The sequence below is a fragment of the Aquarana catesbeiana genome, linkage group LG06, assembly GCF_042186555.1.
Source record: "Aquarana catesbeiana isolate 2022-GZ linkage group LG06, ASM4218655v1, whole genome shotgun sequence".
NCBI lineage: Eukaryota > Metazoa > Chordata > Amphibia > Anura > Ranidae > Aquarana > Aquarana catesbeiana.
Genome location: NC_133329.1, coordinates 159,954,476 through 159,975,908, shown reverse-complemented (window position 1 = coordinate 159,975,908; position 21,433 = coordinate 159,954,476). Strand labels below are relative to the sequence as shown.

The 21,433-nt window shown below is 46.1% G+C and overlaps 1 protein-coding gene across 3 annotated transcripts in view; it reads right to left on the bottom strand.

The window, feature by feature from the left end:
• Nucleotides 1-3,294, bottom strand: part of SMG1 (SMG1 nonsense mediated mRNA decay associated PI3K related kinase) — a 409,928-nt gene extending 406,634 nt beyond the window's left edge. For 2 of the 3 annotated variants that reach the window (XM_073591119.1, XM_073591120.1), the window contains exon 1: nt 3,027-3,294. In XM_073591119.1, coding sequence (XP_073447220.1) covers nt 3,027-3,103 — 77 coding nt within the window. In that variant the 5' untranslated portion in view covers nt 3,104-3,294. The remainder of the gene's footprint in view (nt 1-3,026) is intronic. The other variant, XM_073591121.1, reaches the window with a different exon arrangement.
• Nucleotides 3,295-21,433: the final 18,139 nt, after the last annotated feature.

Here is a 21,433-nt window from a genome sequence, read left to right as displayed (position 1 = left end):
GTCCCTGAAACGTGGAACAGGGACGCACAGCGCTCCTGTGCGATCCGCAGCCCGTTGTGGTGTGAACCCGGGCTAAAAGAACCCTGTACCCGTACGGGGTTTCGCGCAGCAGTGCATACACATAATCTCCTGTCAGAGTGGATTAGATACTTTGTTCCCTAACCATATAGCTGGTTATTTATATTTCCCATGGCATATAGATATTTAAAGAATAAATTATCTTTTCTTTTAACTTTACATAACTACTGTTACTTGAGGTTTTTATCTGATTAATCGAAACAATAATTCGGCCAGCTAAACGACTACGAAAATTATCGTTAGTTGCAGCCCTAGAAAATAGAATTCCATGCGTCCAGGGGCAGATTAGGTACTCTGAAAGTATATTAAAAAAAAGTAAATTTATACACAGGAGAATCAATCTGATCTGAGAATCATAACGTTTATACGTTCCAGATAATTTCTCCTGCATTTTGATAAACCAAAACACAAACAGGCTTGTGTGAATGCAGCCTTAAAGTGCATCTAAACCCAAAAAATACTGCAGCTTACAGTCTTGATTATGTTGGCTGCATTTGTTTTTTTTTTATGCCCCTTACACATGAGGGATCCATTGAGTCTGCCTGCTCAGCAGGGAATCTGTCCACTGGCCCCCAGCTGAGTGGGCAGATGGCTGGTCCCTTTCTGCTCTGCATAAGCCCCCTCTTTTCTATGGGTGGTTGGCTGTAACACCCAACTGCCATCCTATCCAACAGATCTCAATCTGTTTTTAGCAGACAGGATCAGATTCGATGTCTGCAGTTTTAAAACAGACACAGACGCCACTCAGAGGAGACTGGAGGGTAAGCTCAAGTCCGCCTGAAAAACGGACAAGCGGAATCGATCGGTCTGCCCGTGTGTTATGGCCCCCAAAATGCACTTCCTGTGCCTTTGCACTTATGCTCATTTCTCCACTGTATATGTGTAAGCAACTGTGGTTGTCACACAGGCTGGACTTCAAATAGGTCTGCCTTTCTTCATCTCCAATGCATGGTGGATTGATGGGATTAGTAGTTTACACAAGAAAAAGAAAAAAGGTTTTTTGCTTTCCTTCTAGCTAACAGGAAGTGACAAGGACAGTGCATTTCTGGTAAGATCAGCAGATATTTTCTGTACTTGCCCAAAATGTACTTAGCCTGAAAATTGAAAAGGAACACAATCACTGCATCCAGACTGGCAAGTTGCAATACTACATTTTTGCTTCTGGATTTACATATGCATTTAAGTGTAACTATAGACAAAACTTTTTTTTTTTTGTTTTTGACAGAGTGGAGAGGGAGTAGAACACCTGTCATGTTTGTGTTGCTGTTTGTGCCCCATTAGGGAGATCCACACCATTTGTCCTCTTACCATTATCAAAAGTGAAAGCAAAGGAGAATCCCAATTTGTGGCTTAACAACAGAATTGTATCAGAGGGGAAATCTTCCAATGGGGACCCCAGTTCTGGTGACACCCCACTGAAGAGATTTCATCACTTTCTGTTTTGGCTATGAGACAGGGAGTGAAGGGAAACCTCCCTATGGGACACAGACTGCAAAAAAAAAAAAAAAGAAAGAAAAAACCTGACAGGGGTTGTTATAAGCCACAATTTAACTACAAAAAAACAAAAGGGCTTTGCTTTTCATTCTACAAATCTGATCAAAGAACATATAAGATGGGCCAAAAGAAAGAAAAGAACCAAGTAGAATGAAGTCACTAGTATTACTGAGGGCAGTGGAAGGAGTGCCAAAGTCTGAGGCTGTGAATGGGGTGTCACTGGCATCAGTCAGGACAATGGAAGGTGCCTCACTAGTTTCGTTTGAGGCAGTAGAAGGGGCACAACTAGTATTACTCAGAGTAATGGAAGGGGCACCAGGAGCATTACTCAGGCTAGGGGAAGTGCCAACACTTGCATTATTAAGGGCAGTGGAAGGGGCACCACTAGTATTGAAGTTAGTAGAGGGGGTACCATTATTAAGAGCAGTAAAACGGGCAGCACTGGTATTACTCTAGGCAATAGAACGGGCACCATTAGTATTATGGACAACATAAATGGGAACCTTAGTATTATTATGGGCAGTAGAAGGGGCAGCACTGGTATTACCCTGGGCAGTAGAAGGGGCACCCTTAGTATTATTATGGGCAGCAGTGGTAGTACTCTGGGCAGGAGAAAGGGTGGTAGTACACTGGGCAGAAAAAGGGGCAGCAGTGGTATTATTATAAGCAGTAGAAGGGGCAGCACCGGTACTACTCTGGGCAGTAGAGGAGGCACCCTTGGTATTGAAAGCAGTAGAAGGGGCAGCACTGGTACTACACTGGGCACCACTGGTAGTATTCTGGGCAGCAGAAGGGGCACCCTTAGAATTATTTTGGGCAGTAGAAGTGGCAGCACTGGTATTACTCTTGGCAGCAGGAGGGGCACCCTTAATATTATTATGTGCAGAAGGGGCACCACTGATATTCCTCTTGGCAGCAGGAGGGGCACCCTTAGTATTATTATGGGCAGTAGAAGGGGCACCACTGGTATTACTCAGAGCACCACTGGTGCTACTCTAGTCAGTAGAAGGGGCACCACTGGTACTACTTTGGGCAGTAGAAGCGATACCCTTGGTATTATAAGCAGTAGAAGGCACAGCACTGGTAGTACTCTGGGCAGTAGAAAGGGCAGCACTGGTACTACATTGGGCACCACTGGTAGTACTCTGGGCAGTAGATGGGACAGCACTATCAATGTTCGGGGTACAGAAAGGGCACTGCTAACCTTGCTGGGGGGTCCCTGGTATTGTAGAAGGGCTCCTAGTGAGGCTCTGGGATGGGGCCCTCTTTCTGAGGATCAATAGCCGGTGTATTCTGGCGGCTGAGAAGCTGAACACATGCTGTGTCTCTCCTCAGGCCTCCGTGTCCGGCCCCATGCCCCGGTATGTGTCATACATGAGATTCGGCCCTCTAATGCTCAGCCTGCTCTATGCTGACCCCACACTGGGAAAGCGAGGCCTAGGCCGCCAACTGACCTGGGTTGCCAGTCATTCCAGCTCCGCTGGTACTGCTTGCTGCTGCTCAGCCGAGACCCCGGGGCTCTGCGGCTCATTACCTTCCCCTGGCCGGCATGGCCAGCAGCGGAAGACAGGGCCACTCCGGGGAGCGCGGGGAGGAAGCCGAGGCGGGAGCACTGCTTTCGGTTCCTGCTTCCTGAAGAGGAGGAGGAGGTGGGGACGACTCCACACCGTTGTGTGAGTAGCTCTCTCCGAGGCTGATGGCGGATCCCCGCCCCCAGAACTAATTTGCGTCCTCTAACTGGCTAAAGAAAAACCCCGCCTGCATGACAGCCTCTCTCTCGGTGATTAGCTGACAGAGCGGGACCCGCCTCTTCCTCTAATATAATGTGCGCTCCATAATTGTTCGCTGCTGCCCTCTGCTGGTGTACCAATAGAATGCCACCTGGTGTCCTGCATACATTCAGTGTCTTGCCATTCTCATCAATACTGGTTATTTACACTTTAATTGTCTACCTTGAGGCTGGGTTATCAGTACTTCTGTTACATTCAGCTTGCATTGATGTGCATTAACTGTCTTTGAGTTGATATGCGCTGACATCCATTTTTGAACGCATAGAGTAGCATAGATGTACATGTTTTATTGCATAGCTCCCAACTGTCCCTGATTTAGAGGGACTGTCCCTCATTCAGAACAATGTCCCTCTTTCCTCTTCATATATCCCTCATTTTGGTCTGGTGTTTAGTGCTGTGTATTCAATTCACTACTTCTATATCAAAAAGTGTTTCCCAGTGCTAAACCTTGCATTGAATTTCTAAATGGCTACATTGTAATTCCAAAAGCTAATATTAAGTAATAGTAGTGGTAAAAAAAAGCACTTGTGGGTTTAACCAATCATTTTTTTCTACAATTCTCCTTTAACGGTGTGTCGCAGGGGGTGTGTCCTATGCCTACATACTTATGCTAATAGGTGTCCCTCATTCCCATCTCAGAAAGTTAAGAAGAAAATCCAAGATCTGCAGGATCAAATGTTTGTGGTCACCACATCCCAAAATTGTAGAGAAAAGCAAAACCCCCCTTGGTGGGTGGAACTTTAAAAGTGACCAAAAACAATGGGTATTGTAAAAAAGGTTTATTACAAAAATAGTATATTCAATAAAAGAAAACTTCGGTCATAGAGGACAAACGTATACAGTAGCATTTATATGGATTACGATAAATATACAGACACTTATAGGCTCTTTGATGAACCGGACTAGGGATGAACCGAACACCCCCCCCCGGTTCGGTTCGCAGCAGAACATGCGAACATGCAAAAAGTTTCTTCGAACACGCGAACACCGTTAAAGTCTATGGGACAACGTGAAAAATTAAAAGTGCTAATTTTAAAGGCTTATATGCAAGTCATTGCCATAAAAAGTGTTTGGGGACCTGCGTCCTGCCCCAGGGGATATGTAACAATGCAAAAGAAAGTTTTAAAAACGGATGTTTTTTCGGGAGCAGTGATAAAACTGCTTGCGGCTGTAATGTATTGTCGGGTCCTGGCAATATAGATGTAAATCATTGAGAGAAACGGCATGGGTTCGCCCCCTCCCCAGCCCATTACCAGGCTCTTTGGGTCTGGAATGATATTAAGGGAACCCCGCACCAAAATTAAAAAAAAAAATGGCACGGGGGGCCCCCAGGCACTATATACTCTGAACAGAAGTATATACACTATACGGCCTGCCCTATATTGGTGGTACCAGAACACTGTAAGCCCTCACAGTTACTCTTGGTGACCTCAGGAATGGGCCCTGCTGTGAAATACTATATCAAAAATTGTAATTACATGCCCCTGTTAAACAGGGGCAGAAAAATTGGGCTGCTTTGGTGGTGATGGTGTGCCACAACACTGTAAGCCCTCACAGATACTCTTGTTGGGTGCAGGAACAGGTCCTGCTGTGAAATATTAGATCGAGAATTGTAATTATATGCCCCTGTTGTATATTTTGTTTTGATACACCACGCTACACTGTATTGTGTACTGTGTACACCACCAGAAGTGTAGTAGCAACTGCACTGTGGCTGCACTGTACTGTGTATTGTTTACACCACCAGAAAAGTAGTAGCAACTGCACTAGGGCTGCACTGTATTCTGTACTGTGCACACCACCAGAAAAATAGTAGCAACTTCACTACAGTTGCACCGTATTGTGTACTGCACCAGAAAAGTAGTAGCAACTGCACGACGGCTACACTGTATTGTGTACTGTGTACACCACCAGAAAAGTAGTAGCAACTGCACTACGGCTGCACTGTATTGTGTACTGTGTACACCACCAGAAAAGTAGTAGAAACAGTACACCACGGAATGCACTGTAGATTTAGGCTACACTGGATGCAGAGTATATACAGTAAAACCTTGGATTGCGAGCATAATTCGTTCCGGAAACATGCTTGTAATCCAAAGCACTTGTATATCAAAGCAAATTTCCCCATAAGAAATAATGGAAACTCAGATGATTCGTTCCACAACCACTTATTCATAAGTCCTTCAGTTTATAGTCCATATAAAAAGATTATAGCAATGTGATAGGTTGTGTAACCATAAAATGTCCATCCGCAAATGGCAGCCTCCACAAGGGGATTAGAAGCAAAATCCAGCAGGAGCTACAGAGCATAAAAGAAAAGAGAAGCGCCTCTAAGTGTAGCAATATAGTTACATTTAATGAAGGTACAACATTTAGCAACTCACATGGTTGATGATTAAAAAAGACACAACTAAACATGCAAGCACCTGGGGTAAAGCTGTACACATAAACCGTTCTCTGCACCGCCGGCTCTTAGTCAGTCTGCAATCATGACCAGGAAGGCGACCCTGCAGTAAAGCAATTTGAAAGCGAGGTTTGAAGCAATCATGGAGCGCATCGTGGAAGGGATGACGTTGATGGTGGTGTGGGGGGTGGTCTATGCTAACAGCTTTACCCCAGATGCCTGAATATTTAGATGTGCCTGTTTTAATCTTGGGGCTGGGACTGGCCAAAGCATGCAGGTCAGGTGCATGCTTTGGCCAATCGTCCTACAGTAATGCATTGTGATCTCGCAGTGCATTATGGGGCACGTTATGGGGCGTTTCGCGGTGCTCGAATTTGCCGGGAACGCCCCATAAAATTCGCTGTTCAGTGAACGGGCGAACACCCGATGTTCGAGATGTTCGAGATGAACTTATGTTCGACTCGAACCGTGGGCTCATCCCTAAATCCGATGTTTCCGCCTTGATGCCCTTCTTCAGGGCTTTTTTTTTAATATACAGAGCCAGGTGTCTATTAAAGAAGCATATATATCAGTAAAGAAAAATATTATACAAACAATATATTTACATGAAAAAATGGAAAGCACACAGAATAGGCAGCATAGGTCATGTACCAGAGATTATCATTAACCCATAAAAATGTAAGTGTTAGGAAGGTCTCATAAAACAGAGAAGTTAAATAACAACTGCTCCCATATAGCTCAGACAGTCTATGCGGATATCCCAACGAAGGTCTAAAAAAGGCCCACAGCAAAAAATCAGATCAGATGATCTGAAATGAAAAAACAGGGTATGGTACTATATTATCAATAGGATTGTATTGAGATTTTGGGTATGTGAGGCACACTCAGCGTACATACCTGAATAGAAAGCATACAACAAAAAAAAGAGATGTCATCCAGAACAGGAAAATCACATCCTATATTAGCAAGTCCCAAGACTTGGCTGGAGATTTCCTATGGATATCCAGCCCAGGGAGTATACCTGTGGGGGTGCATACAGATGGTGACGTAAGTGGTGAAAAAAATAAGATACTGAGGAGTTGATTTATTAAAGGCAAATAGACTGTGCACTTTTGAAAATGCAGTTGCACTCTGCAAGGGCAGTTGCTCCAGAGCTTAGTAAATAATGGGGAGCTTTGCTGACTTCCATCATCCAATCATGTGCAAGGAAAATGACAAAAACCGCATTTTTGCTTACACGTGATTGGATGATGGATATCAGCAGAGCTCTCCATTATTTACTAAGCTCTGGTGCAACTGCCCTTGCAGAGTGCAACTGCACTTTCAAAAGTGCACAGTCTATTTGCCTTTAGTAAATCAACCCCTGAGAATTCTCAAGTGTTGCAGCTTACCTTTATTCGGCAGCACGCCGAGTATGCCAGTAGTCAGAGCCATCGCAGCTGTGTTTGCGCGCCGCAGAAGGTTCTGACGAAGAAGGGCATCAAGCCGGAAACGTCGGGTTCATCAGAAAGCCTATGTGTCTGTATATGTATCGTAATCCATATAAATGCTACTGTATACTCTTGTCCTCTATGACCGAAGTTTTCTTTTATTTTTGTAATAAACCTTTTTTACAATACTCAATGTTTTTGGTCACTTTTAAAGTCCCACCCACCAAGGGGTTTTTTGCCTTTCATCTCAGAAAGTTGGGAGGTATGGTTATCGCATTACATTGATGTGCAATTTTTGTTCCCTGCAGGAACCAAGCTACTTTATTTTTCTTTCCTTAACCTGTCATGCTTTGTAACTTGCATGTAAATGCAGCATGTTGCAGCAATAATGTCAGGCTCCACCCATTTTCCTGACTTGCAGCTGGCACCGCTAAGAGGCTGAGCCAACCCCCCCTCCACAGCCTGGCACTCCAGTGAGCACTTGAGAGGTGGAGTAGAAGAGAGTGATAATTAAATAGGAAGAAAAAACTGATGAGTGTTACTTCCTCTTTGCTTCCCTGCAAAGGTAAAGCATAATGGGCTACTATGCATTGCATAGTAGCCCATTATGTGACACTTACCTGCAGGAGAAGCCCGCAATGTCCCCGTCTTCCTCGCTAGTAGCGAGTGTCCTTTCTTCACCGCTCTTCCTTTTGGAGCCGCAAACTCTGACTTTGTGACTGGCCAGAGTCGCGTGACGTCACTACCGCGCCTGCGCGCATGAGCCGCCTTTAACAGCATGACCCGAGCTAGAAACGGCACAGAGCACCCTTTCTAACTCCGGCGCATGCGCAGAAGAAATCGCCATGCAGGTCTGGGAGATATTTCAAGTACCTACAGGTAAGCCTTAATCTAGGCTTACCTGTAGGTTAAAGTGGTTGTAAAGGGTTTACAACCACTTTAACAGTCACCGATCTATGTTCACAATGGATCCAAGAACTGAGTGATCAGCCGTCTTTGACCACTATGTTCTCGGACTTAGAGGCAGGCAGGTGTCAGGGCTGGGCTCAGCCCTTCCTTCACAGAGCAGGCCGCTCAGCTGTCGGTTAATTGCCAGCTCTAATCTTTTCACAGTGACTCACCTGCTGTTGATATCCCGCTCATCAGTCCTGCTGGCTACTTAAGCTGTTCAGTCCAGATCCTCTCTGCCTTCACCTGGTCAACATATCAGAGACTCTCTCCTGTGTACCTGTGAAAGACTTGCTGGGCTGACGTCCCTTCTGGTTCCTGATCCTGCTTGCTGTTCCACTACGCTGATTCTCCAGCTTCCTGATTTCCTGGCTTGTCCTGAAGTACGCTGCTCCCTGGCTCCCTGACGTCCTGGCTTGTCTGACTATCCGTTCCGGTTACTGAACTCTGGCTATGTTTGACTACGTTTGCTCTGTTTACCTTTTACTATTATTATTCAACTAGTGTGGTTTTTACAGCACTTCTGTCTCAGTCTGATTCATGGTTTCTGACAGTAGGCGAAGGCCATGAATTCAGAAGTTGCAGTCAATCCACTTGTTGGTAATATTTTTTCCAGATTGGATGAGCAGGATCACCGCATGAATCAGTTTGTCATGGCGTTACAGAAGCTCCTGAATCACACGGCTCACCTGGAAGCCCTCACTGTGGCTGCTCCGGTACAACCTGTGTTGCAGGCCATCCCCACCTCAAGTATTACCTCTATAAGAGGTATGTCTGGTTCTGCTCCGCTTCCCCATTGATTTGGGGGCGATCCAGTCCAATGCAGAGGGTTTCTCAACCAGGTTGAGATATACTATGAGATGCTGCCCCAAGCGTTTTCCACCGACAGAAGCAAAGTAGGTTTTGTGATATCTTTGCTTTCTGAGAGAGCCTTGTCCTGGGCAAACCCTCTATGGGAGACACAAAAACCTGTGGTCCTGAGTTACCCAGAGCTTGTGGCTTCCTTTAAAAGGGTATTTGACGTTCCCGCATGCTCCGCTTCTGCTGCCAAGTGCCTCATGTTCATCAAACAGAGTACGAGAACTGTTGTCGATTACGCCATTAAATTCCGTACTCTGGCAGCAGAGGTTGCATGTAACAATGAGGCTCTTGTGGCTGCTTTCTCTCATGGTCTCTCGGATAACATCAAAGATGAGATAGTAGCCCGAGATACCCATACCCACTGGTTGAGTTGGAGAAGTTGACCATGTTTGCCATCCTCACTTCATACTCAGAGAAAGACTCTCTTTTAAGGAGAGCTTGCGGAAGCCTCCTGTACATTTGTCTCTGAGCCTTGCAGTCCCACCCCTGCCTCCCTCCCCTCCCATTCCTCCTGGTACCGAGTTGGTCGTTGACGGTGAACCCATGCACTTGGGCTTCACACGTCTCTCTGCGGATGAGAGAACCTTTAGGAGGAGGGAGAGATTGTGCCTTTATTGTGGCCAGGCTGGTCACTTTTAGTAGTCTTGTCCTACCCGTCCTGGGAATGCCCGAACCTTGAGGTCCTGTAGCAGACAGATCTTAGGTGGTGTTGTTTCGTCCCCAGTTTTCCAGAAGGATAAGCCCCTTGTCCCAGTTATCCTTTCTTGGTCTGAGTCGTCTGTCAGGATACAGGCTCTAATTGACTCTGGGGCTGTAGGCCTGTTCATTGATGCTGCCTTTGTATCTTAGCACTCGATTCCGCTGCAGCTTTGTGTCACTCCACTTGCCATTGAGGCTCTTGACGGGAGACCTCTACAGCCTACCCATGTGACTCTTGAGACTGTTCTATTGTCCATGACCGTAGGGGCTCTTCAGCATGAGATAATCTAATTCCAAGTCATTTCCTCACCTAAGTTTCCGGTCGTTATTGGTTATCCTTGATTACAGAGGCACAACCCCTCTTTTGATTGGCTTCGTGCTGAGGTTTTTTCCTGGTCGCCACAATGCAGCAAGACATGTTTTCAGAAGGTGGCTAAGGTCCTGTGCACCTCTTCACTCTCCTCCCTGCTGGAGGAGTACCGCGATTTTAGCGATGTCTTTGACAAAGGTCAAGCCGGTAGTTTGCCTCCACACCGGTCGTATGATTGTGAAATTGACCTTCAACCTGGTGCCATACCCCGTCGGGGCCAGGTTTACCCTTTGTCGGCCTCGGAGGATAAGGCCATGGAGGAGTATGTTGCAGAAGCACTTTCTCGAGGATTCATCCTCGTCTCCTGCTGGTGCTGGTTTCTTCTTTGTAAAGAAGAAGAGTGGTGAACTGAGACCTTGTTTTGATTATAGGGGTCTCAATTGTTTCACGATTAAGAATGCTTATCTAATTCCGTTGATTCTGGAGTTATTTGACCGCCTCAAGGGAGCAACGGTTTTCACAAAGCTTAATTTGAGAGGGGCATACAATCTCGTGAGGATCAAGGAGAGTGATGAGTGGAAAACTGCATTTAATACCAGAACAGGCCATTATGAGTACCTCATAATGCCATTTGGCCTTTGCGACGCCCTAGCAGTTTTTCAGGAATTTATCAACGATGTCCTCCGAGATTTGTTGCAGCTATGTGTGGTGATTTATCTCGACGATATCCTCATATTTTCCAAGTCCCTAGAGAGCCACCACACAGATGTCTGTTGTGTGCTTCAGAAGCTGAGAGAAAACAATCTCTATTGTAAATTGGAGAAGTGCGAGTTCCATTGCGAACAGGTTAATTTCCTGGGTTATGTCATTTCCACTGCTGGTTTTTCGATAGACCCAGAGAAACTTTTTGCAGTCCTACAGTGGCCCCGACCCATGGGTCTATGTCCTCTGCAATGTTTTCTTGGCTTTGCCAATTATTATGGGAAGTTTATTCGTCGTAACTTCTCGTCCCTTGTCAAACCCCTGGCTGATATGACCAGAAAGGACGGTAACCCACAGAGTTGGTCTCTGGACTCCGTTAAGGCCTTTGAGAGCCTCAAGGCTGCCTTTGTTTCTGCTCCTGTGTTGGCACATCCTGATCCTATGTTACCCTTTATCCTTGGGGTTGATGCTTCTGAGACTGGAGTTGGCGCCCTTCTGTCTCAACATCCTACCTCTGAGAGCGCTATGCATCCTTGTGGCTACTTTTCCAAGAAATTGTCACCCCTGGAATGCAGTTACGAGATTGGGGACAGAGAGTTGTTGGCGATCATTTTAGCCCTTAAGGAATGGAGGCATCTCCTCGAAAGTACCACTGTGCCGCCTCTCATTCTTACTGACCATAAGAATCTCACATTCTTGTCTGAACCTAAACGCCTCTCTCCCAGAAGGGCGCGGTGGGCTCTTTTCTTGTCAAACTACATAGTCTCATTCTTGTCCGGTACTAAGAATTTAAGTGCTGATGCTTTGTCGCTACAATTTTCCTCAACTTCCAAGTTGGAATCGGTTCTTGTTCCAGTGATTCCTTCTGATCGAATTTTGGCTATGGTTCGCACAAGTCTCACTTCTCCTTTGGGTGACAAGATTCTTGCAGCTCAGATCCATGCTCCTCCTGAGAAACCTTGTAAACGCTGCTTTGTCCCAGAGAGTCTCCGTACTGCTGTGCTCCAGACTTACCATTCTCCCAAGGCTGCTGGTCACCCAGGGAAGAATCAACTGTTTTTGGCCATTTCTCAACAATTCTGGTGGCCTAGTCTACGTGCTGATGTAGCCGCCTTCGTAGCTGCTTGTTACATGTGTGCTCACAGTAAGACACTATAACATCTTCCAGTGGGCTTCCTATAACCCATACCCCGAGAGAGGCCTTGGACCCATGGATTTCATTGTGGAGTTACTCAACTCTCAGGGCAACACAGTTATCCTTATGGTGGTTGATTGGTTCTCGAAAATGTCTCATTGCATCCCACTAAAGAAGTCGCCCACATCTAAGGAAGTGGCTTCCATTTTTGCTCGGGAGATCGTTCGCTTACATGGGCTACCCAAGGTGATCATCTCGGACAGGGGTAGTCAGTTTGTGTCCTGATTCTGGCGAGCCTTTTGTGCACAGTTGGGAATTCAGCATGCTTTCTCCTCTGTGTATCACCCGCAGTCTAATGGGGCCAAAGAACAAGCCAACCAGTCCTTGGAGCAGTTTCTACGTTGCTATATTTCTGACCATCATAACAACTGGTCAGACCTCTTACCTTGGATGGAGTTTGCTCACCATGGTGCCATGAATTCTTCCCGATTGTCCCCTTTTATGGCGAACTATGGTTTCCAACCATCCATGTTGCCTGACTCATTTGCTCCTCAGAGCATTTCTGTGTTAGAGGAGCATCTCCCTAGCCTTCGTTCCACTTGGGTACAAGTCCAGTATCCCTTGCGACATGCCAATGATAGTTACAGACTCCATGCTGACCACAGACACCTGCCTGCGCCTTCCTACCAAGTTGGGGACAGGGTCTGGCTGTCATCTCGCAACCTCCGACTCTGTGTTCCCTCACTGATGTTGGCACTTCGGTTTATTGGGCCTTTCCGTATTCTCCGCAGGATTAACCCAGTGGCTTACGCTTTAGACCTTCCTTTGAATATGCGTATATCGAATGTATTTCATACCTCCTTATTAAAACCTTTGGTCTGCAACCACTTCACCACCTCGGTGCCACGTCCTAACCCAGTGCAGGTTGAGAACCATGAGGAGTATGAAGTACAGTCCATTGTTGACTCCTGTAGGTTTCGTGGGCGCATACAGGGGGAGGGGTCGTTGAGGAGGGGGTACTGTCAGGGCTGGGCTCAGCCCTTCCTTCTCAGAGCAGGCAGCTCAGCTGTCGGTTAATTGCCAGCTTTAATCTTTCCACAGTGACTCACCTGGTGATGATATCCTGCTGGTCAGTCCTGCTGGCTATGTAAGCTGTTCAGTCCAGATCCTCTCTGCGTTCGCCTGGTCAACCTATCAGAGACTCTCTCCTGTGTACCTTGCTTGGCTGATGTCCCTTCTGGTTCCTGATCCTGCTTGCTGTTCCACTACGTTGATTCTCCGGTTTCATGATTTCCTGGCTTGTCCTGAGGTATGCTGATCCCTGGCTCCCTGACATCCTGGCTTCTCTGACTATCCGTTCCGGTTACTGAACTCTGGCTATGTTTGACTACGTTTGCTGTTTACCTTTTGCTATTATTATTAAACTAGTGTGTTTTTTTTACTGCACTTCTGTCTCAGTCTGATTCATCGTTTCTGTCAGGAGGAAAAAGCTGTCTGTATGTGTTTTTTTTTTTAATCCTGCACTTCTCTTCTAGAAATATAATTCATTTAAAAAACAAATGGGTGATGGGGGGGGGCAATCCCAGTGGGCCACTTTTCTAATTTCTTCTTCCGTGGCCCTTACATTGCACGTCTCTTACGTCTCTTCTCTTCTCAAAAATTTTTGAAAGTGGACTAAGGCAGCGGTCGCCAACCTTTTTGGCTCCAGGAACCGGTGTCATGGCAGCCAATCTTCCTAGTGATCGGGGGAAGGGGGCGGCGCGGCGGGCTGGGTGAGGATGGTGGTTGTGGTGGAAGGGTTGGGCGATGGCATATTCACAAAGTCTGTCCTCAGCCCGCTTAACACCACAACCCCCCTTTACAGCACAACCCCCCCCTTATATCAGTGTCCACAGTCCCCCTTTACATCACAGTTCCCTCTTTAAAGCAGTCCCACAGTGTCCTCAGTTCCCCTTCACATCACAGCACCACTTTATATTACAGTGCACCTATACAGTTATCAGACTTCTATGTACCTGACCGGTGAGTCCGCTTGGGCAGAGAGTGGTCTCCCTTACGTGTCCGAATCGCGGCCCCTGGTAGAATAAACAGAAGGCACGGGAGTGTGGAATGGTATGAGAGCCTGGCAGTAGGATCTAAATGCTGGTAGGTAGATAGTCTTTCAACAGCAGGTGGGTAGGCTGGAACACAGGCAAATGGGTGCTGAGCAGGAGCAGAGCAGGCAGGTCTGGGCACAGGCAGGGTTCGGCAACAGGCGGGCAGCGAGGTACAGAGGAGCAGGCAGTAGCGGAGTCAAACAGGCCAAGGTCAGATGCAGGCAGAAGTCAGGGGTATCCGAGTAGCAAGCCGAGTTGTCAGGAGATCAGGAACACAGGTACAGGTAACAGGAGCAAGGCACAGGAGAGCTGATGATCAGGCAGCACAGAGCAGAGTGCACTGCTAACCTAAATAGGCTGATTGGCGCCTAACGCCACGCACGTGCGCACACCGACGCGCACAGGCGTGCGCACACCCACGCACGCGCCTGAACACCAGTGCCCACAGGATCATGCATGCCAGTGCCTACAGGGGCGAGCACACCGGCGCGACCATAGGGGCCAGCACAGCGTCCATCAAGGTAACCTCTCTGACAACAGTACAGTCCCCTTTACATTAATGTATTGGGGACTCTGTAATGTAAAGGGGGTTGTGATGTAAAGTGGGCACTGTGATATAAAGGGGACTGCACTGTAAATGTGGCACTGTAATGTAAAGGGGGGCTGTGATGTAAAGGGGGCACTGTAATATAAAGGGGACTGCACTGTAAAGGGGCACAGTGCCCCTTTACAGTGCAGTCCCCTTTATATTACAGTGCCCCCTTTACATCACAGCCCCCCTTTACATTACAGTGCCCCTGCAGTCTGCCCCCCCCTTTCCTCTCTAACATCAATCTCTAACTCCCCAGCTGAGGACTCCTACCTGCAGGGCAGATGTTGTTAACCACTTCAGCCCCGAAAGAATTTACCCCATTCCTGACCAGAGAACTTTTTACAATTTGGCACTGCGTCGCTTTAACAGCTAATTGCGTGGTCATGCAATGCTGTACCCAAATGAAATTTGCGTCCTTTTCTTCCCACAAATAGAGCTTTCTTTTGATGTTATTTGATCACCTCTGCGGTTTTTATTTTTTGCGCTATAAACGGAAAAAGACCGAAAATTTTCTACTTTTTGTTATAAAAAAAACCCAATAAACTCAATTTTAGTCATACATTTAGGCCAAAATGTATTCGGCCACATGTCTTTGGTAAAAAAAATTCAATAAGCGTATATTTATTGGTTTGCGCAAAAGTTATAGCGTCTACAAACTAGGGTACATTTTCTGGGATTTACACAGCTTTTAGTTTATGACTGCCTATGTCATTTCTTGAGGTGCTAAAATGGCAGAGCAGTACAACCCCCCCCCCCAAATGACCCCATTTTGGAAAGTAGACACCCCAAGGAAATTGTTAAGAGGCATGTTGAGCCCATTGAATATTAACTTTTTTTGTACCCAAGTGATTGAATAATGACAAAAAAAAAAAAAAAATTACAAAAAGTTGTCACTTAATGATATATTGCTCACACAGGCCATGGGCATATGTGGAATTGCACCCCAGAATACATTTAGCTGCTTCTCCTGAGTACGGGGATACCACATGTGTGGGACTTTTTGGGAGCTTAGCCGCGTACGGGGCCCCGAAAACCAATCACCGCCTTCAGGATTTCTAAGGGCGTAAATTTTTGATTTCACTCCTCACTACCTATCACAGTTTTGAAACCCATAAAATGCCCAGATGGCACAAAAACCCCCCAAATGACCCCATTTTGGAAAGTAGACACCCCAAGCTATTTGCTGAGAGGCATGTTGAGTCCATGGAATATTTTATATTTTGACACAAGTTGCGGGAAAGTGACAATTTTTTTTTTTTTTTTGCACAAAGTTGTCACTAAATGATATATTGCTCACACAGGCCATGGGCATATGTGGAATTGCACCCCAAAATACATTTAGCTGCTTCTCCTGAGTATGGGGATACCACATGTGTGGGACTTTTTGGGAGCCTAGCTGCGTACGGGGCCCCAAAATCCAATCACCGCCTTCAGGATTTCTAAGGGTGTAAATTTTTGATTTCACTCTTCACTGCTTATCACAGTTTCGGAGGCCATGGAATGCCCAGGTGGCACAACCCCTCCCCCAAATTACCCCATTTTGGAAAGTAGACACCCCAAGCTATTTGCTGAGAAGCATGGTGAGTATTTTGCAGCTCTCATTTGTTTTTGAAAATGAAGAAAGACAAGAAAAACATTTTTTTTTTCTTTTTTCAATTTTCAAAACTTTGTGACAAAAAGTGAGGTCTGCAAAATACTCACTATGCCTCTCAGCAAATAGCTTGGGGTGTCTACTTTCCAAAATAGGGTCATTTGGGGGGTTTTGTGCCACCTGGGTATTCCATGGCCTCCGAAACTGTGATAGGCAATGAAGAGTGAAATCAAAAATTTACGCCCTTAGAAAGCCTGAAGGCGGTGCTTGGTTTTCGGGGTCCCGTGCGCGGCTAGGCTCCCAAAAAGTCTCACACATGTGGTATCCCCGTACTCATGAGAAGCAACAGAATGTATTTTGGGGTGTAATTTCACATATTCCCATGGCATGTTTGAGCAATATATCATTTAGTGACAACTTTGTGCAAAAAAAAAAAAAACAAATTGTCTTTTTCCCGCAACTTGTGTCACAATATAAAATATTCCATGGATTCGACATGCCTCTCAGCAAATAGCTCGGGGTGTCTACTTTCCAAAATGGGGTCATTTGGGGGGGTTTGAACTGTCCTGGCATTTTATGCACAACATTTAGAAGCTTATGTCACATATCACCCACTCTAACCACTTGAAGACAAAGCCCTTTCTGACACTTTTTGTTTACATGAAAACATTTTTTTTTTGCAAGAAAATTACTTTGAACCCCCAAACATTATATATTTTTATAAAGCAAATGCCCTACAGATTAAAATGGTGGGTGTTTCATTTTTTTTTTTCACACAGTATTTGCGCAGCGATTTTTCAAACGCATTTTTGGGGGAAAAAACACACTTTTTAAAATTTTAATGCACTAAAACACACTATATTGCCCAAATGTTTGATGAAATAAAAAAGATGATCTTAGGCCGAGTACACGGATGCCAAACATGATATGCTTTAAAATTGCACACAAACGTGCAGTGGCAACAAAATAAATACATTTTTAAAAGCCTTTAAAAGCCTTTACAGGTTACCACTTTAGATTTACAGAGGAGGTCTACTGCTAAAATTACTACCCTCGATCTGACCTTCGCGGTGATACCTCACATGCATGGTGCATTTGCTGTTTACATTTGACGCCAGACCGACGCTTGCGTTCGCAGGGGGGGACAGGGGTGCTTTTTTTTTTCCTTTATTATTTTTTTGCTTTTTTATCTTATTTTTAAACTGTTCCTTTTATTTATTTTTTAATCATTTTTATTGTTATCTCAGGGAATGTAAATGTCCCCTATGATAGCAATAGGTAGTGACAGGTACTCTTTTTTGAAAAAATTGGGGTCCCTATTAGACCCTAGATCTCTCCTCTGCCCTCAAAGCATCTGACCACACCAAGATCAGTGTGATAAAATGCTTTCCCAATTTCCCAATGGCGCTGTTTACATCCGGCGAAATCTAAGTCATGAAATGCTTGTAGCTTCCGGTTTCTTAGGCCATAGAGATGTTTGGAGCCACTCTGGTCTCTGATCAGCTCTATGGTCAGCTGGCTGAATCACCGGCTGCATTCTCAGGTTCCCTGTTGAAACAGGAGAGATAGAGAAAAACACGGAATACGGTGGGGGGGGGCATTCCCTCCCTGCTTTTACATGAAAGCCGACCGCTGGCTGAAAAGAATGATACAAGATGATACCTAAACCTGCAGGCATCATTCTGGTATAACCACTCAAAGTCGTGAATTGCATACCTGAAGACAAAAAAATGGTTAACAATAAAACACAGTAAACAGTAAAGTATAAAAAAATTGCCTGAAAAGCAAACATGATAAAACATAATAACAATAAAACATTGCAGAATAGAATGCAATAAAAAAGAGCAGAACAATAGAGAGAGAATAGAGAGAGAGAGAGAACAATGAAACGACAACTATTTTTTAAATTTTATATATTTTTTTGTGTTTTTTTCTTTTTTATTACACTTTTTTTTATAACTGTAACCAGTTCCAGGTTCGTGTCTCTCAAAATGCGATGGCATCTTGGGAGACCCTGTGAAAGTGTGCCTAGTCTGTGCAATGCTGTACCCTACGCTAATACTCAACTAGTGTATGGTAGCGTTCAAAACATTCACCAATGCAAAGACCAGGATTATCAGGACAGGAGGGACAATTATAGCGGGTGTCACGCCTATATCCGCGCTTGCTGCAGACACAACATCTTTTTTGGGGGGGTTCGTTGGGTAGGGGTATTCGGGAGGACATAAAAATGCCTCTCATGCAGCCGACTGCATTTGGTTGCGGATGTGAATGGGGAAGTACGGGTGCTGCAGAAACGGTGGGTTCCCAATTAGGATTGGCGAATGCAGCAGGAAGGGCACTATGGGCACGACGGGCCTGTGTTTGTCTTCTTCTTGGTGGCAGCGGGACACTACTTGTGCTTGCCACCTCACCAGCTTGAACTGCATTTATGGGACTCGCCACGTCACCAAGTGTTACTGCAGTGCTGGTTTGACTATGACCGGGGTGTACTAGGCCGCTGGTGCTTGCCAGTTCACCAAAACGCTACCAAAAAAACTGTTAGCGATTGCAGGGATCAGGCCTGACTCTGCGAATGCTGCAGTTATGCGTTTAGTGTTTTGTAAGTGACAGTGATCGATCGATACTGCTCTTGGGTGGGCTGGGCTGGGCCGGGCGGAGGGGCAAAATGCAGGTGCTAGCAGGTATCTGGGCTGATCCAGCTAACACTGCGTTTTTGGGAACCCTAAACTGCTGGGGACGCTAGTATAGATCTGATCGGATCAGATATTGATCCGTTCAGATACTATACCACTAAGGGAGGTGTATGGTGCGTGCGTTAGCCGTACTGGCGCTAACCTGGCGCTGCTTGGGGCTGGTGCTTGCCAGTTCACCAAAACGCTACCAGAAAAACTGTTAGCGATCGCAGGGATCAGGCCTGACTCTGCGAACGCTGCAGTTATGCGTTTAGTGTTTTGTAAGTGACAGTGATCGATCGATACTGCACTTGGGTTGGCTGGGCTGGGCCGGGCGGAGGGGCAAAATGCAGGTGCTAGCAGGTATCTGGGCTGATCCCGCTAACACTGCATTTTTGGGAACCCTAAACTGCTGGGGACGCTAGTATAGATCTGATCGGATCAGATATTGATCCGTTCAGATACTATACCACTAAGGGAGGTGTACGCTGCGTGCGTGGGTGTTAGTGCTACTGGCGCTAACCTGATGCTGCCTGGGGCTGGTGCTTGCCAGTTCACCAAAATGCTACCAAAAAAACTGTTAGCGATCGCAGGGATCAGGCCTGACTCTGCAAACGCTGCAGTTATGCGTTTAGTGTTTTGTAAGTGACAGTGATCGATCGATACTGCACTTGGGTGGGCTGGGCTGGGCCAGGCGGAGGGGCAAAACGCAGGTGCTAGCAGGTATCTGGGCTGATCCCACTAACACTGCGTTTTTGGGAACTCTAAACTGCTGGGGACGCTAGTATAGATCTGATGGGATCAGATATTGATCCGTTCAGATACTATATCACTAAGGGAGGCGTATGCTGCATGCATGGGTGTTAGTGGTACTGGCGCTAATGTGACGCTGCCTGGGGCGACGCAAATCAACGCCGGGCGATCAGGGGGCTAAACGTTTATTCGGTAATAAACGGCGGGTGCCCTGACACTATAAAAAATAAACAAACTAACCAGCGTCACCCGTAACAGTTATACTGTGATCACTGGTGAAAGGGTTAACTAGGGGGAAATCAAGGGGTTAAAACCTTTATTAGGTAGTATATGGGGGTCCCTGACGCTATAAAACGCTGACGGCGAACCTAAATATTTACCTCCCTAACTAGCGTCACCAGTGACACTAATACAGCGATCAGAAAAATGATTGCTTAGTGACACTGGCGACGGGGGGTGATCAAGAGGTTAAAACTTTATTAGGGGGGGTTAAGGGGGTACCCTAGACCTAAAGGAGGCTAACACTAACTGCCCTACCACACTAACTGTCACAAACTGACACCAATGCAGTAATCAGAAAAAAAAAAAGCTTGCTGTCAGTGTGGCGCGGGGGGGGGGGCGGGTGATTGGGGAGGGATGGGGGGGGATCGGGGGTGTATTGTGTGCCTGGCATGTTCTACTGTATGTGTGTGTGTTTGTGCACTCACATTGAAGTCTTCTCTCCTCGGCGCCGGAACGGAAAATACCGAGCCGAGGAGAGATGACATAATTTCCTCTGCTGCTGTTTAGCATACAGCAGCAGAGGAATGATCCCATTGGCTGGGAGCGATCACGAGGGGGGGTCACGAATGGATGGCCTCCCCCTCACCTCTGATCGCCGAGGGACAAACGCCGACCTCCTCGGGCACCGGGGGGGTCCTATAGGACCCCCCGCCCGCGGGAGGCAGATCACGTACAGGTACGTGATTCTGCCTGCCCGTGCCATTCTGCCACAGTATATCTGCGTGAGGCGGTCGGCAAGTGGTTAACAATCCGTGTGTCCTCTCCCAGCGCCTCAAAATAGAAATGTCTACTGTCATGAACCTTGGAATACTGGATTGTCATGAAGCTTGGAATACTGAAGTATTTCTCCTCTGATTCATAATGCTGGGACAAATACTGTTAGGAGATGCTGATGTCAATTCCAGCCACCTGTCTGTCTGTTGCCTGCTAGAATGTGTATTGTAAATAAGTATAGTATGGGATCCAAGAGTCATTAGATCCCCATTGTTGTTTGTGTTAATTAACTCTGGTATTGTGTGAAGAAGAGTTCGGTGTTGATGTGTGATAATGTTGATTGTGTTTTCTGAGCTACAAGACGGCCAGTCTGGCCTAAAGGTCATGACTGAGTCATCTAGGCTGTCTAAAGGGATTAGTTAATTAGCCCATGTTAATTAGGTTTCTGGTCACAGGTGTATGTTCAGAGTAATATGAGCAGGAGGTATACACCTCCTCTTTTACTGTATAAAAGAGCCTGTATTCCTCTCAGTAAAAGAGATCCCTGTTTGAACTTACATACAGCCTGCCTGGTGTTTGTTCTGAGCTATCACAACTGGATTCGAACGGCACATAGCTGTAGTTCTAATCCCGGAGCATTGGATGACTGAACCATCAGACGTTGCGATCTGCAATCTGATTCTATAGCAGCAGAGGAGTGTCAGGAGAGTGGAACCGAGCGAGCAGGGGCTCGTTACATCTACCTTGTGACTTTGTTGCAGCAAATAACAAAAAAAAGATTTATATATAAAAAAAATGATATTTGTATTGGTACAAGCAACAATAAAAACTTTTAACAATGTGGCATGTCCAAGATGGCGCGGGGAGTGGACGTGGATT